The 20,794-nt window shown below is 45.3% G+C and overlaps 1 protein-coding gene across 2 annotated transcripts in view; it reads left to right on the top strand.

Moving 5' to 3' along the window:
• Positions 1 to 20,794, top strand: part of ZDHHC17 (zDHHC palmitoyltransferase 17) — a 528,357-nt gene that overhangs the window by 398,490 nt on the left and 109,073 nt on the right. For both annotated transcript variants that reach the window (XM_078674258.1, XM_078674257.1), the window contains one exon: positions 13,005 to 13,088. In XM_078674258.1, the coding sequence (XP_078530384.1) occupies positions 13,005 to 13,088 (84 nt within the window). The remainder of the gene's footprint in view (positions 1 to 13,004; positions 13,089 to 20,794) is intronic.

Genomic DNA, 20,794 nt, shown 5'->3' with positions numbered 1-20,794 from the left:
TGTGGGGGAGAGGCGGTAGCCGTAAATGAGCTACTCACCTCTCTTGGAAGTAATTTGGAAAATTTGAAACTGCAACAGGAGCACTTGGTAACCTCATCCAATGGATCGAGTTGATCGCACTCAGACTGGGGTATACTGCGATAATTCTGCAGCTGTGCGAAAGAATAGCTTATTGGGGCAAGAGGTTTTGATGATTTTTGGCCAGGGGTTATGGCCCCTGGTCCTGTCGGGGCATGGATGGGCGCAGACGGGCTTGCCATTGGCGCCTTCGGGGCGCCTCCGGCACGCCTGCTGCGCGTTCTGCAAGGCATCTGGTTTTATCGAGGGAGGTAGGGACCACTAGAACGCCAACCTCCCTCGCGACCGGAAGTAGCCTAAATCCGTCAACAACAAACAGGAGAAACCTGCGGTGGACCTGGGATAAGGCAATAAGTGTAAGTGACGAGGTTAAAAACAAAATGAAAAGCAAAGTAGGCGAGAACACAATTTAAAACAAAGTCAGGCAAAGTTTGAGCACACAAGTGTAAGAGAGGCAAATTCAAACTGGGCTCAGGCTGTCAGCTAGCAAGTGTAGCGAGTGTTTAGCTCACTCGCACGAGTAAGCTAAACTCCAAATCAACGAGTAAGCTAAACTCCAAATCAACTTCTGAAAGTCTACATACTTTGCAGCACTTCAGATTGATTGATAATTGTCTTTCCTCCAATCATCCACAAGCTCGCCATCCATCAGCGAGACAAATTTCACCTTTACTGGGGTCAATGGTATATGTATAGTGTTTAGGGCTCTGCATGGAGAAGGTCCTAAGCCTCTACAGAAGAAACTGGTTTGGTACACTCCCACTAGCAGACTCCGCTCCTCCTCTGCGTGCTTGGCGAATGTCTCAAGTTTCAACAAGGTTCGAATGGGAGGGAGGGCTTTTAGTACTGCTGCTGTGAGGCTATGGAATGAACTACCACTTGAAATTAGACGATGCAGCATCTTGTCTCTGTTTAGGAAAATGGTCAAAATGTGGCTGTTCCCCAGAAACTGATCTCTTGTCTTTAAGTGCTGTCTAATCGGGCTCTACCCTCTTCTTTCTATGATGGTTTGCATCTCGTACCATAGCGCCAGGGTACCCTAGGGTGTTTGTTGCACTTTATAAATGTTATATACAATACAATACAATACAATACAATGGCTTCGTGCATATTCATAGTCCCCCACGCAAGACTACTCATGAGGACCAGTAAAATCAACTATCCAACTACTGGGAAGACAAACTGACTTTATCTCAGGCTGCAAGTCAGTCTCTCCCATGGTGTTCTCAGCGGAGGAACCTGCTGGTAGGAGTGTTATTTCATCAGGATGTACAAACTAAGACACTAGTCACAGAGGCCTCTCTCCAGGGATGAGGTGCTCCTATGAACTCCCTTCAGACCTAGGGAATTTGGTCGGACAAGGAAAAGACGTATTGCATCAATATTCTAGAATTGAGTGCAGTTTATCTGGCTCTTAAGTCCTTCTTTCTGTCGATAACAGTGAACTTTCTCCTTGTTCAAACCGACAACTCGACAGCTATGCATTACCTTGAGGGACTCAATCACCCGTCCTTTGGCTTTCGAAGCCCAAGTCATTTGGAAATGATTAAGAGCTAGGAACAGCCATTCATCTCACCAAGGACCCCATCACCGCCAAAATCAACCTCCATGAAGTAATGAAGGCTGCCGCCGACTGGATGAAGATCAGCCGTCTGAAGCTGAACTCGGACAAGATGGAGGTCCTCATCCTCTGCTCCAAACCGTCAACTTGGGACGACTCCTGATGGACAACAGCACTGGGGGCAGCCCCGACCCAAACCGACCACGCACGCAACCTGGGAATCATCCTCAACTCAACGCTCTCAATGACAAAGCAAGTCAACGCTGTCTCCCCCCCCTGCTTCAACACCCTCCGCATGCTCTGCAAGATCTACAGATGGATCCTGACAGATACAAGAAAGACAGTCACCCAGGCCCTCGTCAGCAGCAGACTCGACTACGGAAACGCCCTCTACGCGGGAGCCCCGACCAAGCTCATCAATAGACTACAACGCACCCAAAATGTCTCAGCACGACTTATCCTCGATGTACCACGACACTGCCACATCACCCCCCACCTGAGAAACCTGCACTGGCTCCCAGTCAACAAGAGGATATCCTTCAAGCTCCTCATCCATGCACACAAAGCACTCCACAGGACCAGCCCAGCCTACCTCAACAGACGGCTCTCCTTCTACACCCCCAACCGCCAGCTACGCTCTGCTGACCTCTCACTCGCCACCGTCCCGCACATCCGAAGAACAACCACCGACTGGAGATCCTTCTCCCACATCTCCGCCAAGACATGGAACACCCTCCCACTGAGCCTACGACAGACCCAAGACCTGCTGACCTTTAGGAGGATACTAAAGACCTGGCTGTTTGATCAGTAGCGGCCCCACCTCCTCCCCAGCGCTTTGAGACCCTCGCGGGTATGTAGTGTGCTTAACAAATGACTGATTGATTGATTGATCTCCCAGGGTTCAGTATACCCCAGCAACCTTTCTCAGTTGAAATTTCCACGTAAATCACAACTGAATTTAAAATGATGAGGTCTTGAAAGACATTTTTCAGGAATGGTGATACCCTCAAATCGACTTGTTTGCCAAGATTATGCATCCAGGCTCAGGTAAATGTTTAGAGCTTCTCTTGTTTTCAAGGCCGTGCTTTGTGGTGTGGGTTTGCTATTCTATTCAGTGTTTATGACTATTGATGAGGGTCCTCTGGAAGAGAAGGAAAAACTTGCTCACCTTTAATCCTAGTTCTGTTCTAGGAGAATCCTCTTCAAGTCATAAGCAGCCCTTCCACCTCCCCGGATGGAAACTATTGCAGCTCTCAATAAATTATGTACATAGGATTCCTAATTTCTGTAAAAATCATGTGACCTACCTGTCACGTGTGGGGCATGATGGGATACAGAGGATACCATGAGGTTCTTAAGGTCACAGTGCCAGTTTTCTGTGTTGTTCTTTGAATGGCAGCCTATTGATTAACAATGCCTCATATTACCAAAGTTGAAATGAAATGTAATCTGGCCATTCGTGCCCTGTCTATAGGTGCATAGATATACTACATACATGATATATATATATATATTTTTATTTTTAATTTTTTTTATTTATTACCTATTGGCGGTCGCCAGTAGGTAGTTGTAGTTAGGACCTATTTTCCATAGGAAATTCGCAACATTCTGTTCCCAATATCTTATTCCCAATAACTTTGGCGCCGATTGACGAATCTTCGCGAAATTTTCAAAACTTATGGCCCGCTCCGGTCCGCTCCTATCTTTCGGGGTGATTCGTCAAATGGGGGCCGAGACAAAATGGGGGGGGTCCTTAAACGTGTTTTCCCCATATAATTTCCCATAGGAAACTTTAGACACGGCTACAGCACGAACTGCTGAACGAAATTACCCCAAATTTGGCAAGTTTCAGAAAGAACCCTTTTTGTTAAATGGTATAAATCCGTTTAGTAGTTGCTGAGAAAATCAAAAGTAAAAACACATATATATCTATTGCCGCGCAGGATCCGCGCACCCTCCCGATCACGAGCTTTATGCTAATTGACTGTCAACACTCCAAACCAGGAAGTGTTGGCAGCCATCTTGTGCCGCCGTAGAACCGAGGCACAAGAAATCAGTCAAGTGTGCAAAATCCAAAAAGGGGGCAGGGTAGAAACAACCTGACCCCCGAGGCCTGCTTAGGGGGTCCCACAAGGACACCCAGGGCCCAAAAAAATTATTATTATTTTAAAAAATTTACAAAATCCGCGCAGGGTGTGCGGATCCTGCAGAGAAAAAAACAAATCGATGCCCGCACTTCGTTAATATTCAGCCCCCGGGTGGGCCAAATCCCGGGGGCAAAATTAGTATTGGGTTGGGGTGGCCACCCAGCTCCGGGGACCACCACCCCCCTCCGGACTTAACTAACATAATTGCGGGGGGCCTCACAACCCCCCCTCCCAAGCCCTAGGACCGTCACCCCCGGGGCTTATCTGTAATATTTGCGGGGGGCTCACGGCCCCCAAGCAGCCCCAGGGATCGCCACCCCCGGGGCTTGATTGTCATTTTTTTTTTAAAAACTGTCGTGGGGGGGGGGGGCTCAAGCCCCCTCACCTCCCCGGGTCCCTAAATATTAAAATTGGACCACCATCTCCCAGGACTTTGTGAATTGTGGGAGGGGGGTTGCGCGGCCACCCTCCTGGAGTCTTGTCATGGCCATGGGGACCGCCACCCCCAGGGCCGGCTCCTGCAGTGTCCCGGGGTGCTCACTCCAGGGACACTGTAGTTTCCTCGCGGCTCCTGCCCTGCCATAGCAAACTACTTTGGTTTTCTCTCTTCCAAAAACTGCTCCCTCTTCCAAAAACCAAAGACGATTGCTTTTCCATAGGGGAGATGCATTTTAGCAGCTCCCCATGTGGAAAAGCAATGCCAGTTCACGAGGGACGCGGGGAGCCGGCGGGACCGCGGGGGGATTGGGGAACCTCCTAAGGTCCCCAACGAAGAGGGTAAGGGGATGGGGACCCGGGGGCTACAAGTGGCCCGGGAGGGGGCTTCGCGGCACACCTCCCCAAAATTTTAATTCAAATTTTTTTTTATAAAAAAACAAAGGCCGGCCCCTGGGGATGGGGTCCCCGGGGCCATAAGTGGCCTGAGGAGGGGAGCAACGCAGCCCCCCTCCAAAAGAATTAAATTTAAAAAAGGCCATGCCCCGGGGGATGGGGTCCCCGGGGCTGTTTAAGGCCTCGGGAGGGGGGCTACGTGGCCACCTTCCAAACTTTTTTTATTAAAAAAATAAATAAATTAGGGGGCAGGCCTTGGGAGATGGAGTTCTCAGGGCCAATAAATTAGAAAAAGAAGGGGGCCACACAGCCCCCATCATAAACATTTTTATAAAATAAGACCGGCATCGCACCGGAGGCCACGCTCCCTCCTTGCAGCACTCTGCAAACGCGCCACCCGTTTGCAGATGTGGAACGAATTCCTCTTGAATACTGGGGATCCCTGGTGGCCAGGTTGCCCACCAGGAACCTCCAGTATGCGCCAGGGGGGTGCGCTGCAGAGAGAGGTTCTGAGGCCACGCCCCTTTTTACAACTCTCTGCAACACAGCTCTGTGGAGGTAGCTGGTGGGCTAGTTGCACCCTTGGGACCCTTCAGATTCAAGGGGAGTTAATCCCCCAACTTAAAACACGCCACAGGGTGCGTTTGCACAATAGTGAAGGGAGGGGGCTGGGCCTGAGGTGACATGTGTGCAAACACACCCTGTGGCTCGTTTTAAGTTGAGTAATTAATTTCTCTAATTCCGCGCAAGAGTATTGCTCAGCAAAAGTTTTCAGCCTGATGCCTGGCAATTCAAAGGTAACGAATCTGCAGCTAGATAGTCTCTACCAGATAATGCGTTACCGAAGGTAAGTAACTTGTTCTTCATCACTGTGGGGCTGTGAATCTATTTTTATTTTTCAGCAAAATATGTATGTTCAAGGCATATGAGCTGTAGATCATACGCCTTAACATAGATCGCCATCTGGTGTTAGGTCCGGATGTTTCCACTTTGTTTTTTTTTTCAGTAGTCTTTGCAGTCACGAGGTAGGTGACTCCTCCTTTCGGTGATAGTGTGCATGGGTATTGACTCCATCCCCAGATTGTTTTTTTCTGACATCGGGTTCGGATGTGTATTGTTGCGGTTCGGTATAGTTTTCGAACCCCTTCGACGCGCAATCCTCTACCCTCGATGGTATTGTCGTTCGATCGCGGTTTCCCATTCCATGCGTATCGTGTACACTGTAAAAACCTTCGATTAGGAACTTCGAGGTGGGCTGTCTGGCCTACCCGTGCTGACCACGCCAGCAGTCGATGGAATGGACTCGGTTCAAGCTATGTTCCGGGTGTCGTGCTAAGTTTCCACGCAGAGACTTGCACGAGGTCTGCAACCTGTGCTTATCCCCAGAACACGAAGAAAAATCCTGCGAAGCGTGTTGATCATTCCGATCAAAGAAGACCATCCGTGATCGTCTGGCTCGACGCCAAGAGATGCAATGCGGCAGCGGCTCCGTACCGGACATCTTCGGCGAAGACCTAGAACACCAGCCTTCTGCCGAAGAAGAACTGGTCTCCATGTCTGAAGCCGACTCTGACATGGAGGAAGACCTGAAAGTCACTCCGGGTCAACGTACCGTGAGAACAGATCCCCTTGTGCCCACTCAAACAAAATATAAGGCTCCAGTCGGCACAGAGAAAAAGATTCAGATGCCCCGCCCTCCAGCCCGGCTATGAAACATAAACACAAGCCTTCCGGGCTTGGGCTCGAGCCGGCCCCATTCCGGTTAAACACCACCTTCGGCACCGAAACATAAGGAGAAACATGTGCCACTTCCCACGCCGTCGGCACCGAAGACACCTTCGCCACCGAAAACCTCGAGATGAAACCCTCCAAAACAAAGGACTCCGAACCTAAATTGTCCAAGCCTAAAGCCTCGGAGCTGAAACGCTCCACAGCTAAAAGCTCAGAGCCAACACTCTCCGTGTCGAAAAGTTCGGAGCCGAAACATGCCACTCCGAAGACTCTACAGCCTAAACCACCTACAACTAAGCATTCGGATTCCAAACACTCGATACCCAAAGACACTAAGCCCAAATCTTCAATGCCGAAATCCACTCCTAAAGGATGAGATACTCCTTCCAAAGAACTTCCATCAGAAGATTCACCTCTGATTCCAAAATAAAAGACTTAATATTGATCCGGAAACTGGACACCTTCTGGTTATTCTTCCTAAAAAAACGGACTTTAGACCTCCCAGGAGATGCCCCTTTACCACTGAAGAAAAAAGATATGGGTGCTAACCCTTCTCCCCCTTACATTCCTCCTTCTCCTCCTCCTATTCCCAATGTACACATTACACCATCAATTTCACCACCTCCAATGTCACCTGACTCGCCTTATGACGATTTTGGGGATGGGGATGACAATCATCATACCCCACAAGATCCGGACAACCACATGGCACTGATCCTTGAGATGATTATGATAAGGATCCAGATCAACCTAATGACCCTGGCCTGTATCCCTCCAGACCTTCCTTACCTGATGACAACATTGGCTTTGCACAACTTATCAACAGGACTGCCCAATATCACTCACAAAGGTCTACTAAAACTTTACCTATGCTGAAGGGCATGTTAAAACATACTGACGAGGTATTCAAAGACCCAGTTAGAGCCAGGATACTGACACCTAGGGTGGATAAAAAATAGAAGCCCGCTCCTACATACCCTGTATACATAAAAGGTCAGTTACCTTTAGACTCTCTTGTTGTACCTAACGCCCACAAGAGAGCTAACTCTCAAACTACAGAAGACGCCCCTCCTCCTGATAAGGAGTCTAAACTTATTGATTCCTCTAGCAAGAGAGTAGCAACACAGGCCGCTAGTTATTGGCGTATTGCCAATGCTCAGGCTCTGTTAGCACGCTACAACAGGGCCCACTATGATGAGTTGGAAAAACTCATTAAACATTTACCTGAGGAATATAAAACTAAAGTTAACAACCTCATTCAGGAAGGTAAGCTCATCACCAACACTTCCATAAAATGCACCCTAGATGCAAGGGACACATCTTCTCGTGCTGTCAACACTAGCATACTGTTGCAGAGACACGCTTGGCTTTGAATCTCTGGATTCAAGCAGGAGGTACAATCCTCCATACTTAATCATCCCCTTGATAAAGAGCATCTTTTCGGGCCAACAGTATATACTTTATTAGAAAAAAATGAAGAAAGACACTGAAACTGCAAAATCCATGAGAGCCCTACAATTACCTTCTAACTGGTGATCCTTTTGTCGCTCCTTTTACAGGGGTGGCTCAAAAACACTATCCGAAAATCCCTCCTCCTCTTACAAAGCGAACAACCAATCTAACTCTTCCAGAGGCTAATTTCGAGGAGGTTACAGAGGAAATAATAACAAGGGAAGAGGCAGAGGTATGTCCACCCGCACTTCCCCTGCCAATAAACAGTGACTTCTCTCCACTACCCCCGATCATTCAACTCCTGGGGGACGTTTCTCACAGTTCCTACCTGTCATGTATTCATTCACCTCAGACAGTGGGTAATACAAAATATCCAACATGGTTATTGCATGGAATTTACCAGCACTCCACCAACAATCCCTCTGAGAGAGCGTGCAATATCACTAGAACATCTCACCCTTTTAAAACAAGAGGACCGCTCTCTGTTAGACAAACATGCAATAGAAGAGGTCCCATTACGTCATCAAGGGACGGGAGTGTACCCCCTATACTTTTTGATTCCAAAAAAAGACGGCTACCTCAGGCCCATACTGGACGTCCGACAACTAAACCTCTACTTTCAATCAGACCACTTCCACATGATCACCCTTCAAGAGGTGCTCCCATTGCTTCAGTAGGCGACTTTATTTCCACTCTAGATTTAAAGGACACCTACTTCCATATTCCCATTCACCCAGCTCACAGGAAATATCTCTGGTTTGTGGTGGATGGACAAAATTACCAATTCAAAATCCTCCCATTCGGGGTTACTACAGCACAGTCTTCACCAAGTTTCTAGCAGTAGTCTCAACTCATTTAAGAAGACAGCACATTCACGTCTTCCCTTACTTAGACGGCTGGCTAATAAAAGCCAAGTTGCAACACGGCTGCATACACCACACTCGCAAAACAGTTCAGCTGATTCACGACTTGGGATTCACTGTCAACATGACCAAGTCTCCTCTTCAACCCTCCAACATGCAAGCGTCACTAGGAGCCACAGTAGACATTTTCAAAGCTCTAGCGTACCACAACCTAGTCCGAATACGCAACATGCAAACCCTAATATCACAATTTCAACCGCAGCACTCGCCACCAGCCCAAGTGTTTATGCAGTTGATCGGAATGATGGCGCCTTGCATTCTATTTGTTCCCTACGCAAGACTCAAAATGCATCCTCTACAGGAATGATTAGCACCTCAGTGGAACAAGGCTCCAGGTCAGTTCACCAATCTGGTTTTGGTGGACAGCCGCACTTATCGCTCTCTGCAGTGGTGGAATACATAAAACCTTTCCAAGGGGTGGCCATTCATCGACCCGGTTCCACAGACAGTGCACACAGCAGACGCATCCCTCACTGGTTGGGGAGCTCATCTACAAAAATATACCATTCTGGGCATGTGGACTCTATAACAAAAACAACTCCACATAAACCATCTAGAGCTGCTAGCAATTTTTCTGGCATTGAAGCTTTCCAGATACATCTAGGAGGCAAAGATGTCCTAGCTCGCACAGACAACATGACAGCAATGTACTACATACAAAAACAAAAAACGGGGGGAGGGGACACACTCTCTACAGCTTTCACACCTAGTTCAAAGCATATGGAGATGGGCCATACCTCCCAAAAATATATCTCCTTGCAGAACCTCTCCCAGGAGTAAACAATCAAATTGCATATCTGCTCAGTCATCAAAGACAACAGATCCACGAATGGGAACTAACCCTCAAGTTCTTCTCACATTTTTTCAAATGTGGGGCTAACAAGACATAGATCTGTTTGCCACACACCTCAACGCAAAATGCCCAAACTTTGCGTCCAGGTATCCACCCCCCATTGTCCAAAAGGCAATGGGCTAAGGATCAATTGGTCAGGGATATTTGCTTACCCTTTTCCACCTCTCCCGCTAATTCCATTACTGGTTCGGAAGCTCAAGCAACATTCCCTCGCAATTTATTTATAAAGTTTTATATAGCGCAAACTAGATCCCGAAGGATATCAGAGCGCTTTACAAGAGAGGCCAAGAGTGTAATGACAACAACAAATTAGTAAAAGACTGGGATCATTGCTACCACATGGGCTCGACATCGCTGGTTCACAACCCTGTTGAAACAATCAGTAGTTCCTCATAAAAAACTACACCTCTCCTCCAAGCTTCTCACTCAGAACCATGGAGAGATAAGGCATCCAGATCCCAGTCAACTCAACCTTGCGATCTGGCACCTGAAATCATAGAGTTTGGCTACCTTAATCTCCCGCCAGACTGCATGAACGTCATTAAAGAGGCTAGATGCCCTACCACAAGAGCATGCTATGCAGCAAAATGGAAACTATTTGTAATTTATTGTAATAAATATCAAACCAATCCACTTGATGCTTCAATTCAAAATATCATTTGCTATCTGTTACACCTACAGCTGGCTAACTTAGCATATACTTCAAATAGACTGCATCTTGCTGCAATAGCGGCTTACCTACAAAAGACAACAATTGTCCTTGTTTTGTGTACCCGCTATCCTAGCCTTTATGGAAGGACTCAAGAGAATCATTCCTCCTAGACTTCTACCTACTCCTGTGTGGAATCTTAATATAGTCCTTACTAGACTCATAGCTCACCATTTGAGCCTTTGCACAAATGCGAACTACAATTTCTCACTTGGAAGGTAGCCTTCCTCATAGTCATCACATCTTGGTGAGCTCCAGGCACTAACCATACCAGAACCATTTTGACAAATTCAACAAAATAAAATGGTTCTTAGGACTAACCCCAAATGTTTACCCAAAGTTGTTTCTACCTTTCATCTCAACCTGTCTGTTGAGTTACCCGTGTTTTTTCCTCAACCAGACGCAGTGGCAGAACGTGCTCTTCACAGTTAGATGTTAAGAGAGCATTACTTTATTATATTGAAAGAACTAAATCATTTAGAAAACCAAACAAATCTTTGTTGCTTTTTCACCACCGTATAAAGGCAATCCTATATCAAAAGCAGGTACTGCACGGTAGATAGTTTAATGCATACAAATATGCTACATTAAGACTAAACGCACATTAACAATTCCCCCTAGTGCCCACTCTACATGCAAACTAGGGGCATCTAGGGCATTCTTAGGAAACATACCACTAGATGACATCTGCGAAGCTGCAACAAGGTGTACACCACACACATTCACAAAGCACTATTGTGTAAATGTGTTAGGAAAACAACAAGCTAGTGTGGGTCAGGCTGTTTTAAGAACACTATTCCAAACCACTGCAACAGATACAGGTCAGCCACCGCTTGGGAGACAACTGCTGTGTAGGCTATGCTAAAGCATATGATCTACAGCTCATATGCCTCGAACGGAAAATGCTACTTACCCAGTATGCATCTGTTCTTGGCATATAGAGCTGTAGAGCCAAATGCGACCACCCGCCTCCCTGGGTACCTTTATCTGTTGCAGTATTATCTTAACTAGATACACTATTCATACATGATTTAAATCAAAATGGTTTAGGCTCCCTTGTGGGGTGCCCCAGGGCTCATCCCTGAGCCGCACCCTATTCAACTTTTGTCGCTCCCCTGGCTCATATGATCAAAACTCATGGTTTTGAATTGTATCATACGCAGACGTCACGCAGATTATCATATCGATCTCAAGCAAAAATCAGGATACAGCTTTGAATTTCAAGGAGTGCATGAGAAGTGTTAGCGAATGGATGGCTGAAAACTGCCTTAAGTTAAGCTCAAATAAAACAGATGTTTTACTTTTTGGTAAGGACGTAACGTTCTGGACCTCAGACTGGTGGCCATTTGAATTGGGGACTGTCCCCGTCACCAAGGCCAAAAACCTTGGAGTCATTATGGATGCCACGCTATCCTTCTCCCAGCATGTAAAAAATCTTACTGCATCTATTTATTACACTATGAAAATTCTGAGGAAAGTGCTTCCATTTATACCGACAAATCTGCAGAAAACTGTGGTGTTATCGAAACTCGATTACTGTAATGGGCTTCTGGTCGCAGTAAACAAATCGGTTGTAGCTCAGCTACAGGTACTTCAGAACTCCACTGCAAGATTGCTCTTTGGATTAGCCAAATACTCGTCCGCTAAACATGCTCTCAACACTCTGCACTCACTACCTATGCAGAAGCTCATAAGGTTTAAAGGCTTATATATTGCCTTTAAAGCATTACAGAATTCATGTCCATGTTGCCTGATAAAGTGCTTCAAATGGCATACCCCTGCATCTACACTTCGGTCGACCTCCCTGAAGCTGGTAATAGAGCCTACTTTCCGTCTCCAGATATGAGGTGGTAAAAGTTTCTTTAGTATCACTACTGGATGGTGGAATAAGCTACCATTCTATTAAAAGAATGCGTCTGATCTATTGTCCTTTAGGAAGGGACTTAAGACATGGCTCTTTACTCTGCAACTCCGCCTGAGGACTGGAAATATAACGTCTAGTGTGTTGTGTGCCTATTCTGCAAGTGCCTAGACGCCCTCGGGTAGTAGTGTGCTATATAAATATTTAAATAAAGAAATATTCATGGACATATCTTTCTACTCTTACTAACTCCATCATCACCGTTACGGCAAAACAATCTGGGGATGTAGTTGATGCCCATGCGCACTATCACCGAAAGGAGGAGTGACCTACCTCGTGACTGCAAAGACTTCTTCTAACAAAAACAAAGTGCAAACATCTGGACCCAACACCAGATGGCGATCTAAGCTAAAGCATATGGTTCTACAGCTCTATATGCCAAGAACAGATACATACTTGGTAAGTAGCATTTTCCTTCTTACCTATTTGCTCGGAATACCCGCTTATTCTGTTCAATAACTGATTATTTTTTTTCTTTTAATGGAGTGGATGTGTCCCTACTGCCCCATTTAACAGGGAAAACACTGAACCTGCCCATCATATGTGAGTGTCTATTTTCATGCTGATAAGCATGTTTAATGCTTCTTAAGGAATATCATTGTCACAATAATCAGTTATGTTTTCAATCCTTGCCCAGATTGGCATGATTGATTGCCATACCTTATAGAATTAATGGGAACATTGTATTTATTTATTTCTACCACTAATCTGGTTCTTTTGTCTTTGGTATCTAATTAACTAAACATGTACATTTACAATTTTAATACTGAACCTCTCATCTCTAATATTTATTTTTAGGAGCGGGCAATCATCGCTACTTCATAGGATATTTGTTCTTTTTACTCTGTATGATATGTTGGATGATCTATGGTTGCATTTGCTGTAAGTATATTCTTTTAGGATTTTGCAGTTACAAGCTAATCATTTGTCAATAATCCAGCATCACAAGAAGTTTGAATGTACGATGTTGCTTGATGGAAACAACAATGAAAAACCTACTTGTGCTGTGTTTTTGCCATACCATAAAATTGTCATTAAGTGAACATCTTTATTGCCATCTTATTGGGATTAGCCATTTAATTTTCTACCTTTTCTTAATTTCAAAGTATGCAAACTTGTTATATCATATGTGTACTGTATTACCTTGTCTTTGTGCACCTAACTTTTATAACAGTGTTGAGCTATGCGCCAGAAGCAGCGACAGTGTTCAACTTTTGCATTTGGTTCTGGCTTGTCATTTGGGTTTAAGATCCTGTTTCCTGTAAGAAATTTGTTTAAATCCACTCTTTTCTTTTCCCTCATTTTATTCAAGTTCATGGAGTTAGAATGTGCTCAGTGTTAGAAGGGTTTGTTTGCCAAATTCAGTACTTAATTTACTCCAATTTTTCATTTAATGCAATCAACACTTATTTAAGAAGACTCTTGTGCATGCTTTAATAATCCAACTGGTTAAGTAACTCATGGACAAGATGTCTCCTTTTTTCATAATCTCTTAGCTTTCTTGTGTATTTGTGTCAATATTTGTACTCTCTTTCCTTCTAGAAGATCACCCTTATAGAAGGGAATTGAGTTTGATAATAACCTCCCACAAAATGTGGTACTCTATTTTCGACTCGTATCACTCCTTTGTTGCTTGCTACAAGCGCTGCTGATCAAACATACGCGGCTAGGTATTGTTTCAATAACAAGTTGTTGCACCATTCAAATTTTACAGCAGGGCATTTGTGCAGTTCTGTTTCTCTGTGTGATGCCATGTTCATTGCTGACACCTACAACAGCTCAGTTTCAGTATTTCTATGTAGGGCTTAAGCTAGGGGTAGATCTGCTGTGTCTTTGTTATTGCTAAGCCTGTGATGTACTTTTTAAGTCTTGCCTACTAGTCACCTTTTAGCTGTTTGTAGATGAAAGTACCTTGTGTACACTACCAAAAATATTACAGTGGGCGTATGTATGTGGCATTTGTATCACGCAGACCAAGACAAAAAAGCAGCTGAGCACTTTACGTGGTTCAAAGGCAAGCATACACTCAACAAGTAAGATACAGGAGTGGACACAGGTTATTGAGTTGTAACTGCATTGTGGTGTTATGTTCTTTAAAGAGGTCCATTCGATAGTCTAGGAAGTTCTTTTTTACCTGCCGTAGTGCCTAGAGGCTCCTTTTGTTGCTCAAGCTATAGAGTTGCACCACCACAGCCACATCCACTCCCAACAAAAAACAAACCCAATCCACCTACATAAAGGGTTATTTCAGAGGTTCCTTTAAAGTAGGGGACAACAAGGTAAGGGGCAGGGATGCCTCCTCACACGGAGCAGCAGCCACTGCAAAGCAGTGACTACCCAATCTCTCCCCTCACCCCCCAACCTCACAACACCTGTCGGGCAGACTTCAGTTATTCTACCCACCACAGTCAAGTGGGTACTAATCATCATCCGACATGGCTATTTTCTGAAGCTCATTTCCACACCACCCAACATTCCACCTTGTTCTCACAGTAACATCTCACACTTCTCAAACAAGAGGTCCAAGCCCTCCTTCTCAAGGGGGGCCATAGAATCTGTCCCACTACAACAGCAAGGATCAGGAGTATATTCTCTATACTTTCTGATCCCAAAAAAGGACTGGTCGCTTAGACCAATCCTAGAGCCTAGACCTCTAAACCACTACATCCTATCAGAACACTTCATATGGTCACTCTACAGGATGCAATTCTACTTCTCCAACATGGCGAGTTTATGGCAATGCTAGAGATAAAGGACGCTGACTTTCACATACCAATACATCCTGCTCAACGCAAATACCTCACATTTGTTATAGCAGACAAGCACTATCAATTCAAAGTACTTCCGTTTGGGGTCACTACTGCGCCTCCGGTGTACACCAAATGCTTGGCAGTGGCTGTAGAACATCTGCGAACACAAAATATCCACGTATTTCCATACATGGACAATTGGCTGATCAGGGTCAGCTCACAAACTATGTTAACAGCACACTCAGGTGACAATGAATCTACTTCACAGGCTGGGGTTTACTATCAATACCCCAAAGTCTCACCTTCAACCTCTACAAGTTCAGCCTTACTTGGGAGCAATCTTAAACACTCAGTAAAGATTAGCCTACCTGTTAGAAATGGGGGTCTCTAGTTGGCAATGGTTTGCACCTTTGTCCAAATAGGGACCCTTGCTTCTAGTCAGTGAAAGTGGGATACACTCCTAAAATAACCCCTGCTCACCCCCTTTGTAGCTTGGCACAAGCAGACAGGCTTATCTCAGAGGCAGTGTCTAAAGCATTTGTGAATACATACAGTAATATAGTGAAAACAATGTAAATGGACAGCCCACCAGTTTAGAAAAAGAAGTAATCTTTACTAGACTTTACACAAGACCAAACAACAAAATTCCACAATACACTATCAAGAATATAACTTTAAAATGGTAGACATAGCTTAGTTCAATGTAGATGGTTAATACAACACTTTACTCTCAAAGTACCTTGGATGCATCACGCAAAACAAACAAAAAGGTTCGCAGGGAAGGTGGTGCGCCATTCCTTACACTCAGGGGAGTGGATGTGTCGGTTCCTTACTGCTGCGCAGGGGAGTTGATGCGCCGCTTCCTTACTTCGTGTGGAGTTCATGCTCGGTTTCTTACTGCGCCCCGCTGCAATGCGACAAGATGGCGCCTCAATGTGACGATCCAGTGCGATGCGACAAAATGGCGTCTTTTATGCGATGCGACTACTTGGATGCGATGCGTACACGCCCGACTGCCGTGCAGTGATCCGGTGGGCCCTTAGGCCGCGACAGGCCCTGCGACACGCTTCTCCGGTCTTTTGACGGCGACCTCTGCGGCGGCGACATGCTTCTCCGGCGATGCGATGCGCTTCTTCGGTGATGCGTCGGGAAACAGCTGCGGCGGCGACACGCTTCTTCCTCGTTGCATTGCACTTCCAGCTCCCAGCGACACACAGTCTCTAGAAATCCCAAAAACAGCAGCAGGCACCTCTCTGCTGGCAGATTTTCGAGCAAGGAAATTCAGGGGAGCTGGTGGTGAAGTCTTTGTGCCCCTGAGACTTCAGAACAGGAGGCAAGCTCAGCTTCAAGCCCTTGGAGATCTTCTTCAAGATGACAAAGTACACACAAAGTTTCTTTTCTCCTTTCCTTAGCAATAAGTAACCACTGCAGGCCACCCCCAAACAGCACTCGGCACCGGCTACCTTGCTTTCTCTTCTTGGCAAAGGTTTGTCTTGATTCCCAGAAGTGATCTAAAGTTCTGGGGTCTGGGACCCAATATTTATACTACTAAATTCTTTGTTCTCTGAAGGCAGAGAGTGTCTGTATCTAGTCAAAACCAGTTCTGTCCTCCTTGGTGCAGCTTCCTGGCAGAGGGTGAAGACCACATTATTGAAAGCAGGCCTGTTCCAGGTAGCTGAAAGGAAATCTCCTCCCCCTACTCTCTATTCTATGTAGCCTCAGGCAAGTGAAAGGAAATCTCCTCCCCCCACCTGCTATTCAACCCAAGTCCTATTCAGCCCAGCCCTGACTCATCAGACTGCTTGAGCCAAACCCTCTCCAGCCCCCTGTCACTCACTAACCAGACATGGAATACACAAACCTAGCAGAGGCACACTGGATGGTTAGGTCAGAAAATACCTACCAGAATGTAAAAATCACTCCCACTAAAAGATGTATTTTAACATTCTGAGTTCACGCATCCTAACCATGTATTTCTACCTAGTTCCCTGGGTCAGTTGCGTTTATAAGATGTTATAATCAAACTGCCCATTCTGGCCTATGGAAACAGGTAGCCTTGCCATAGTGAAAAACGAAATTGGCTGTAATTCACTATCCGGACATGCCACACACTCCGGGGTAATATCCTGCCTTTCACATACAATGCACCCTGCCCATAGGGGTGACTAACATGTAAAAAAGGGAAGGTTTAGGTACTTGTAAGTGTGACTGCACACAGGCTCTGCAATGGCAGGCCTGAGACACACTTTACAAGCTGCATATGTGGGTGGCACAATCAATACTGCAAGGCCACCAGCAGCATTTGATTTAAAGGACCTGGCTACTCATGGTGCACTGTACTAGGGTCTGACGAGTAAATCAAATAAGCCAATCATGGAGTCACTAATCCATAACAACAATTTACACTAGGGAGCACTTGCACTTTGGCACTGAACAGCAGTGGCAAAGTGCCCAAAGCATCTAGACCAGCAAAAACATAGCAGGCAACAGCAAAAAATGGAAGGGAGACCCACACCAATAGTGCCAGGTCTAACACTACCCCAATCCCACTCGAATTCAGAACTTTCAGTAGCTTTACGACAGTTCCAACCAAACCAAACACTCACAGTAAGGACTGTCATGCTTCTGCTAGGAATGATGGCTTCATGCATTGCCATAGTTCCTCAAGCAAGGTTACACATGTGCTCTCTACAGCAATGTCTCGCTCAACAGTGGTCTCAGTCACAGGGTCACCTTGAAGACCCAATGTTGATGGAGTGCTAAACTCATCGTTCTTTACAGTGGTGGAACACTTATAATCTGTTAACGGGGCAGCCTTTTATAGACACTATTCCTCCCATCACTTTCACCACAGACCCATCAAACACGGGTGGGGTGCCTACCCACAGGGCTTGATAGAAAAAAGGTCTGTGGGATGTCAAACATCAATCTCTACACTTCTCTACACGTCAACTACCTGGTGCTTCAATCAGTATTTCTAGCACTGGAAGCTTTCCTTCCTCACCTGTCACACAAGGTTGTCCTTGTCCGGTTGGACAATATAATCTCATGCATTATCTACAAAAACAGGAGGGGACATGATCTTCACAACTATCACACCTGTCTCGGGCCATATGAATTGGGCTCTTCACCACAACATTCATCTGCTGGCGGAATATCGATTTCGCAACCTGATCAACAGGATGCAGCAACAGACCCCTTAGTGGGAACTCGACCCACAATTCCTCCTACCCTACTTTCAAAGGTGGGTGTCCTCAGATCAACCTTTTTGCCACAGCAAAAAACTCAAAATGCCCAAACTTCGCCTCCAGATACCTACACCCACTATCCAAGGGCAGCTCATCATGGATTAGTTGGTCTGGGATATTTGCCTACGCTTTTCCACCTCTCCCTCTCGTTGGATTTCTGGTTCGGAAGCTCAGGAAAACCTCTCACTATGATCCTTGTAGCTCCCGCATGGGCACGTCAGCCCTTGTTCACAACACTGCTAGATCTTTCAATAGCTCCACGCGAGAAGCTCCCCAACAGGCCAGATCTTCTCACTCAGAATCAAGGACAAATCAGATACCCAGACTCTAAAATGTTCAACCTTTCAGTTTGGCTCATAAGGTCATGGAGTTTGGCTAACTTAACTTACCACCATAATATATAAACATTCTCAAAGAATCATGCAGACCCACATTAAAGCCTGTTACTGCCAGTTCAAACACATTGCCCCTAATAAAGCTACAGTGCAAGACATTATCTGCTACTTACTTAATTTACAGAAAGCAAATTTAGCTGACACTTCCATAAAGTTACAACTTGCTGAAATGGATACCTATCTCCAAAATAGACAGCATCTCTTATTCAAAATCTCAATTATCGAAGCATTCATGGAAGGACTCGGATGAGTTATTCCATCCAGGGTTCCTCCAGCACCCTCTTGGAATTTTAACATCGTTCTTACTAGACTCGTGGGTCCCTCTTTAGAACCTCTTCACTCATGCCCTCTGCATGGGAGGAAAATCCTTCCGCTATTTAGCCACCAAGCTTTGGAATGCCTTACCGATCCAGCTCCGGATGGAGCCATCGGAAACTAGGTTCAGAGCCAAACTCAAAACGCATTTATTTCCCACAGATTAACTCTATTACCTGATCTCTGGCTTCTGGACGGGTTGAATTTGCAGTCAGCGCGGGGACACACAGTTTTGTGCAGCCAGGCGCTCAATAAATGATTATTATTATTATTATTTCCTTCTTGGAAAATTGAATTGTTAGCTACCATTACCTCACTTAGATATGGTACTGAGTCAAATACCTATAGGCAAGCGTGTTCTTTGTGCCAATCCTAAATTCCTACCTAACAAAGTCTCACAATTTTACCTTAATCCTTTGAGCTGTGAGTTTTTTTCCCTCACCCCGATTCTGTTGCAGAAAGAGCTCTTTATACTCTAGATGTAAATAGAGCACTCATGTTATACATATATATAACAAAAACTATCCGGAAAACAAAGCAACACTTTTTAGCCTTTTCTCCACCTCATAAAAACAACCCAATATCCAAATCAGGCATAGCCAGATGGATAGACAAATGTATTTAAAATTGCTACATTAAGGCCAATAGATCTTTACATATTACTCCCAGACACATTCCACTCGTAAAAAGGGAGCCACTATGGCCTTACTTGGAAATTTTACATAGCTGACACTTGTAAGGCAGCTATATGGTCCACACCACACACATTTACCAAACACTACTGTACGAACGTTTTAGCAGGCCAACAAGCCAGTGTGGGTCGGGCAGTGCTACGCACTCTTTTTCAAACCACTGCAACTCTCGCAGGCTAGCCACTGCTTCTTGGAGGGACTGTTTTACAGTCTATGCAGAGCATGTGTATCTACAGCCACACAGGCAATCAAACAGATTGTTACCCAGTAAGCTTCTGTTCATGGCATGTTGTGGTGTAGATTCACATGCGCCCTCCCTCCTCCCCAGACACGCTGTGGCCGTTGTAGTTACGTTATATGTTTATCTGATATACTTACATTTAGCATGGGCATCACTTTTCTTACACTTACCTTGCAATCCTTTCTCACCCGCCTGCGAGAAAACAATCTAACAATAGAGGCCATGCCTTTGCAATATCACAGAGAGGAGGAGTACCTCGGTCTTGTGACTCAAAAGACTTCAGAGAAAAACAACTTGCACAGCACCTGACCCAGCACTAGATGGCAGGAGTATATAGAGCATGTGAATCTACCACACAACATGCCACGAACAGATGCTTAATGGGTAGGTAAATAATCCTTTTTCACTGAAGAAGAGATAGAAGGCATTGCTTATGTCTGGCGGGTGGGATAGGAGGGTCAAGTAGGGAATGATGCGGTGCTTAATTGTCTTGGAGAGTATTCTGCCTCTGTTGCTAGCTTTGTTGATAGTGTTTGTATAGTACTTTGCTTTGACGGATATCGTGTTTTGCCACTGTACAAGGTAAGAGATCATATTGGATCCTCTCTCGCCAGCCAGATAAAGGGGATATTCTTTCTTCTCATGCTTCACATTGCGTCTTCAGCACTATAGTCTAGGAATCTCACATGTGCTGTTAAAACCAAGGCTTGTCTTTCTCATTCACTAATCTTGGAACAGAGGTCTTCAAAGTTTACTTTGGTCTGTTTGATTTGTTAAACAAGTGTATTTTTACTTTCTTTGAGGGAGACCTATATCAATCACTGTCTTGTTAATTTTATGTTTAATTGCCTGCGTAGTGGCCTCTCCACTCTCCCGTATCTTGTCTAGTTTGTCGGGTTATGGCCTTTCTGGTCATCTCCAAATGTTTCATCATCAAACTCATCACA

This window comes from Lissotriton helveticus, chromosome 1_1 (assembly GCF_964261635.1).
Source record: "Lissotriton helveticus chromosome 1_1, aLisHel1.1, whole genome shotgun sequence".
NCBI lineage: Eukaryota > Metazoa > Chordata > Amphibia > Caudata > Salamandridae > Lissotriton > Lissotriton helveticus.
Note: the sequence above shows the minus strand (reverse complement) of the source record. Positions and strands in the feature narration are given on the sequence as shown.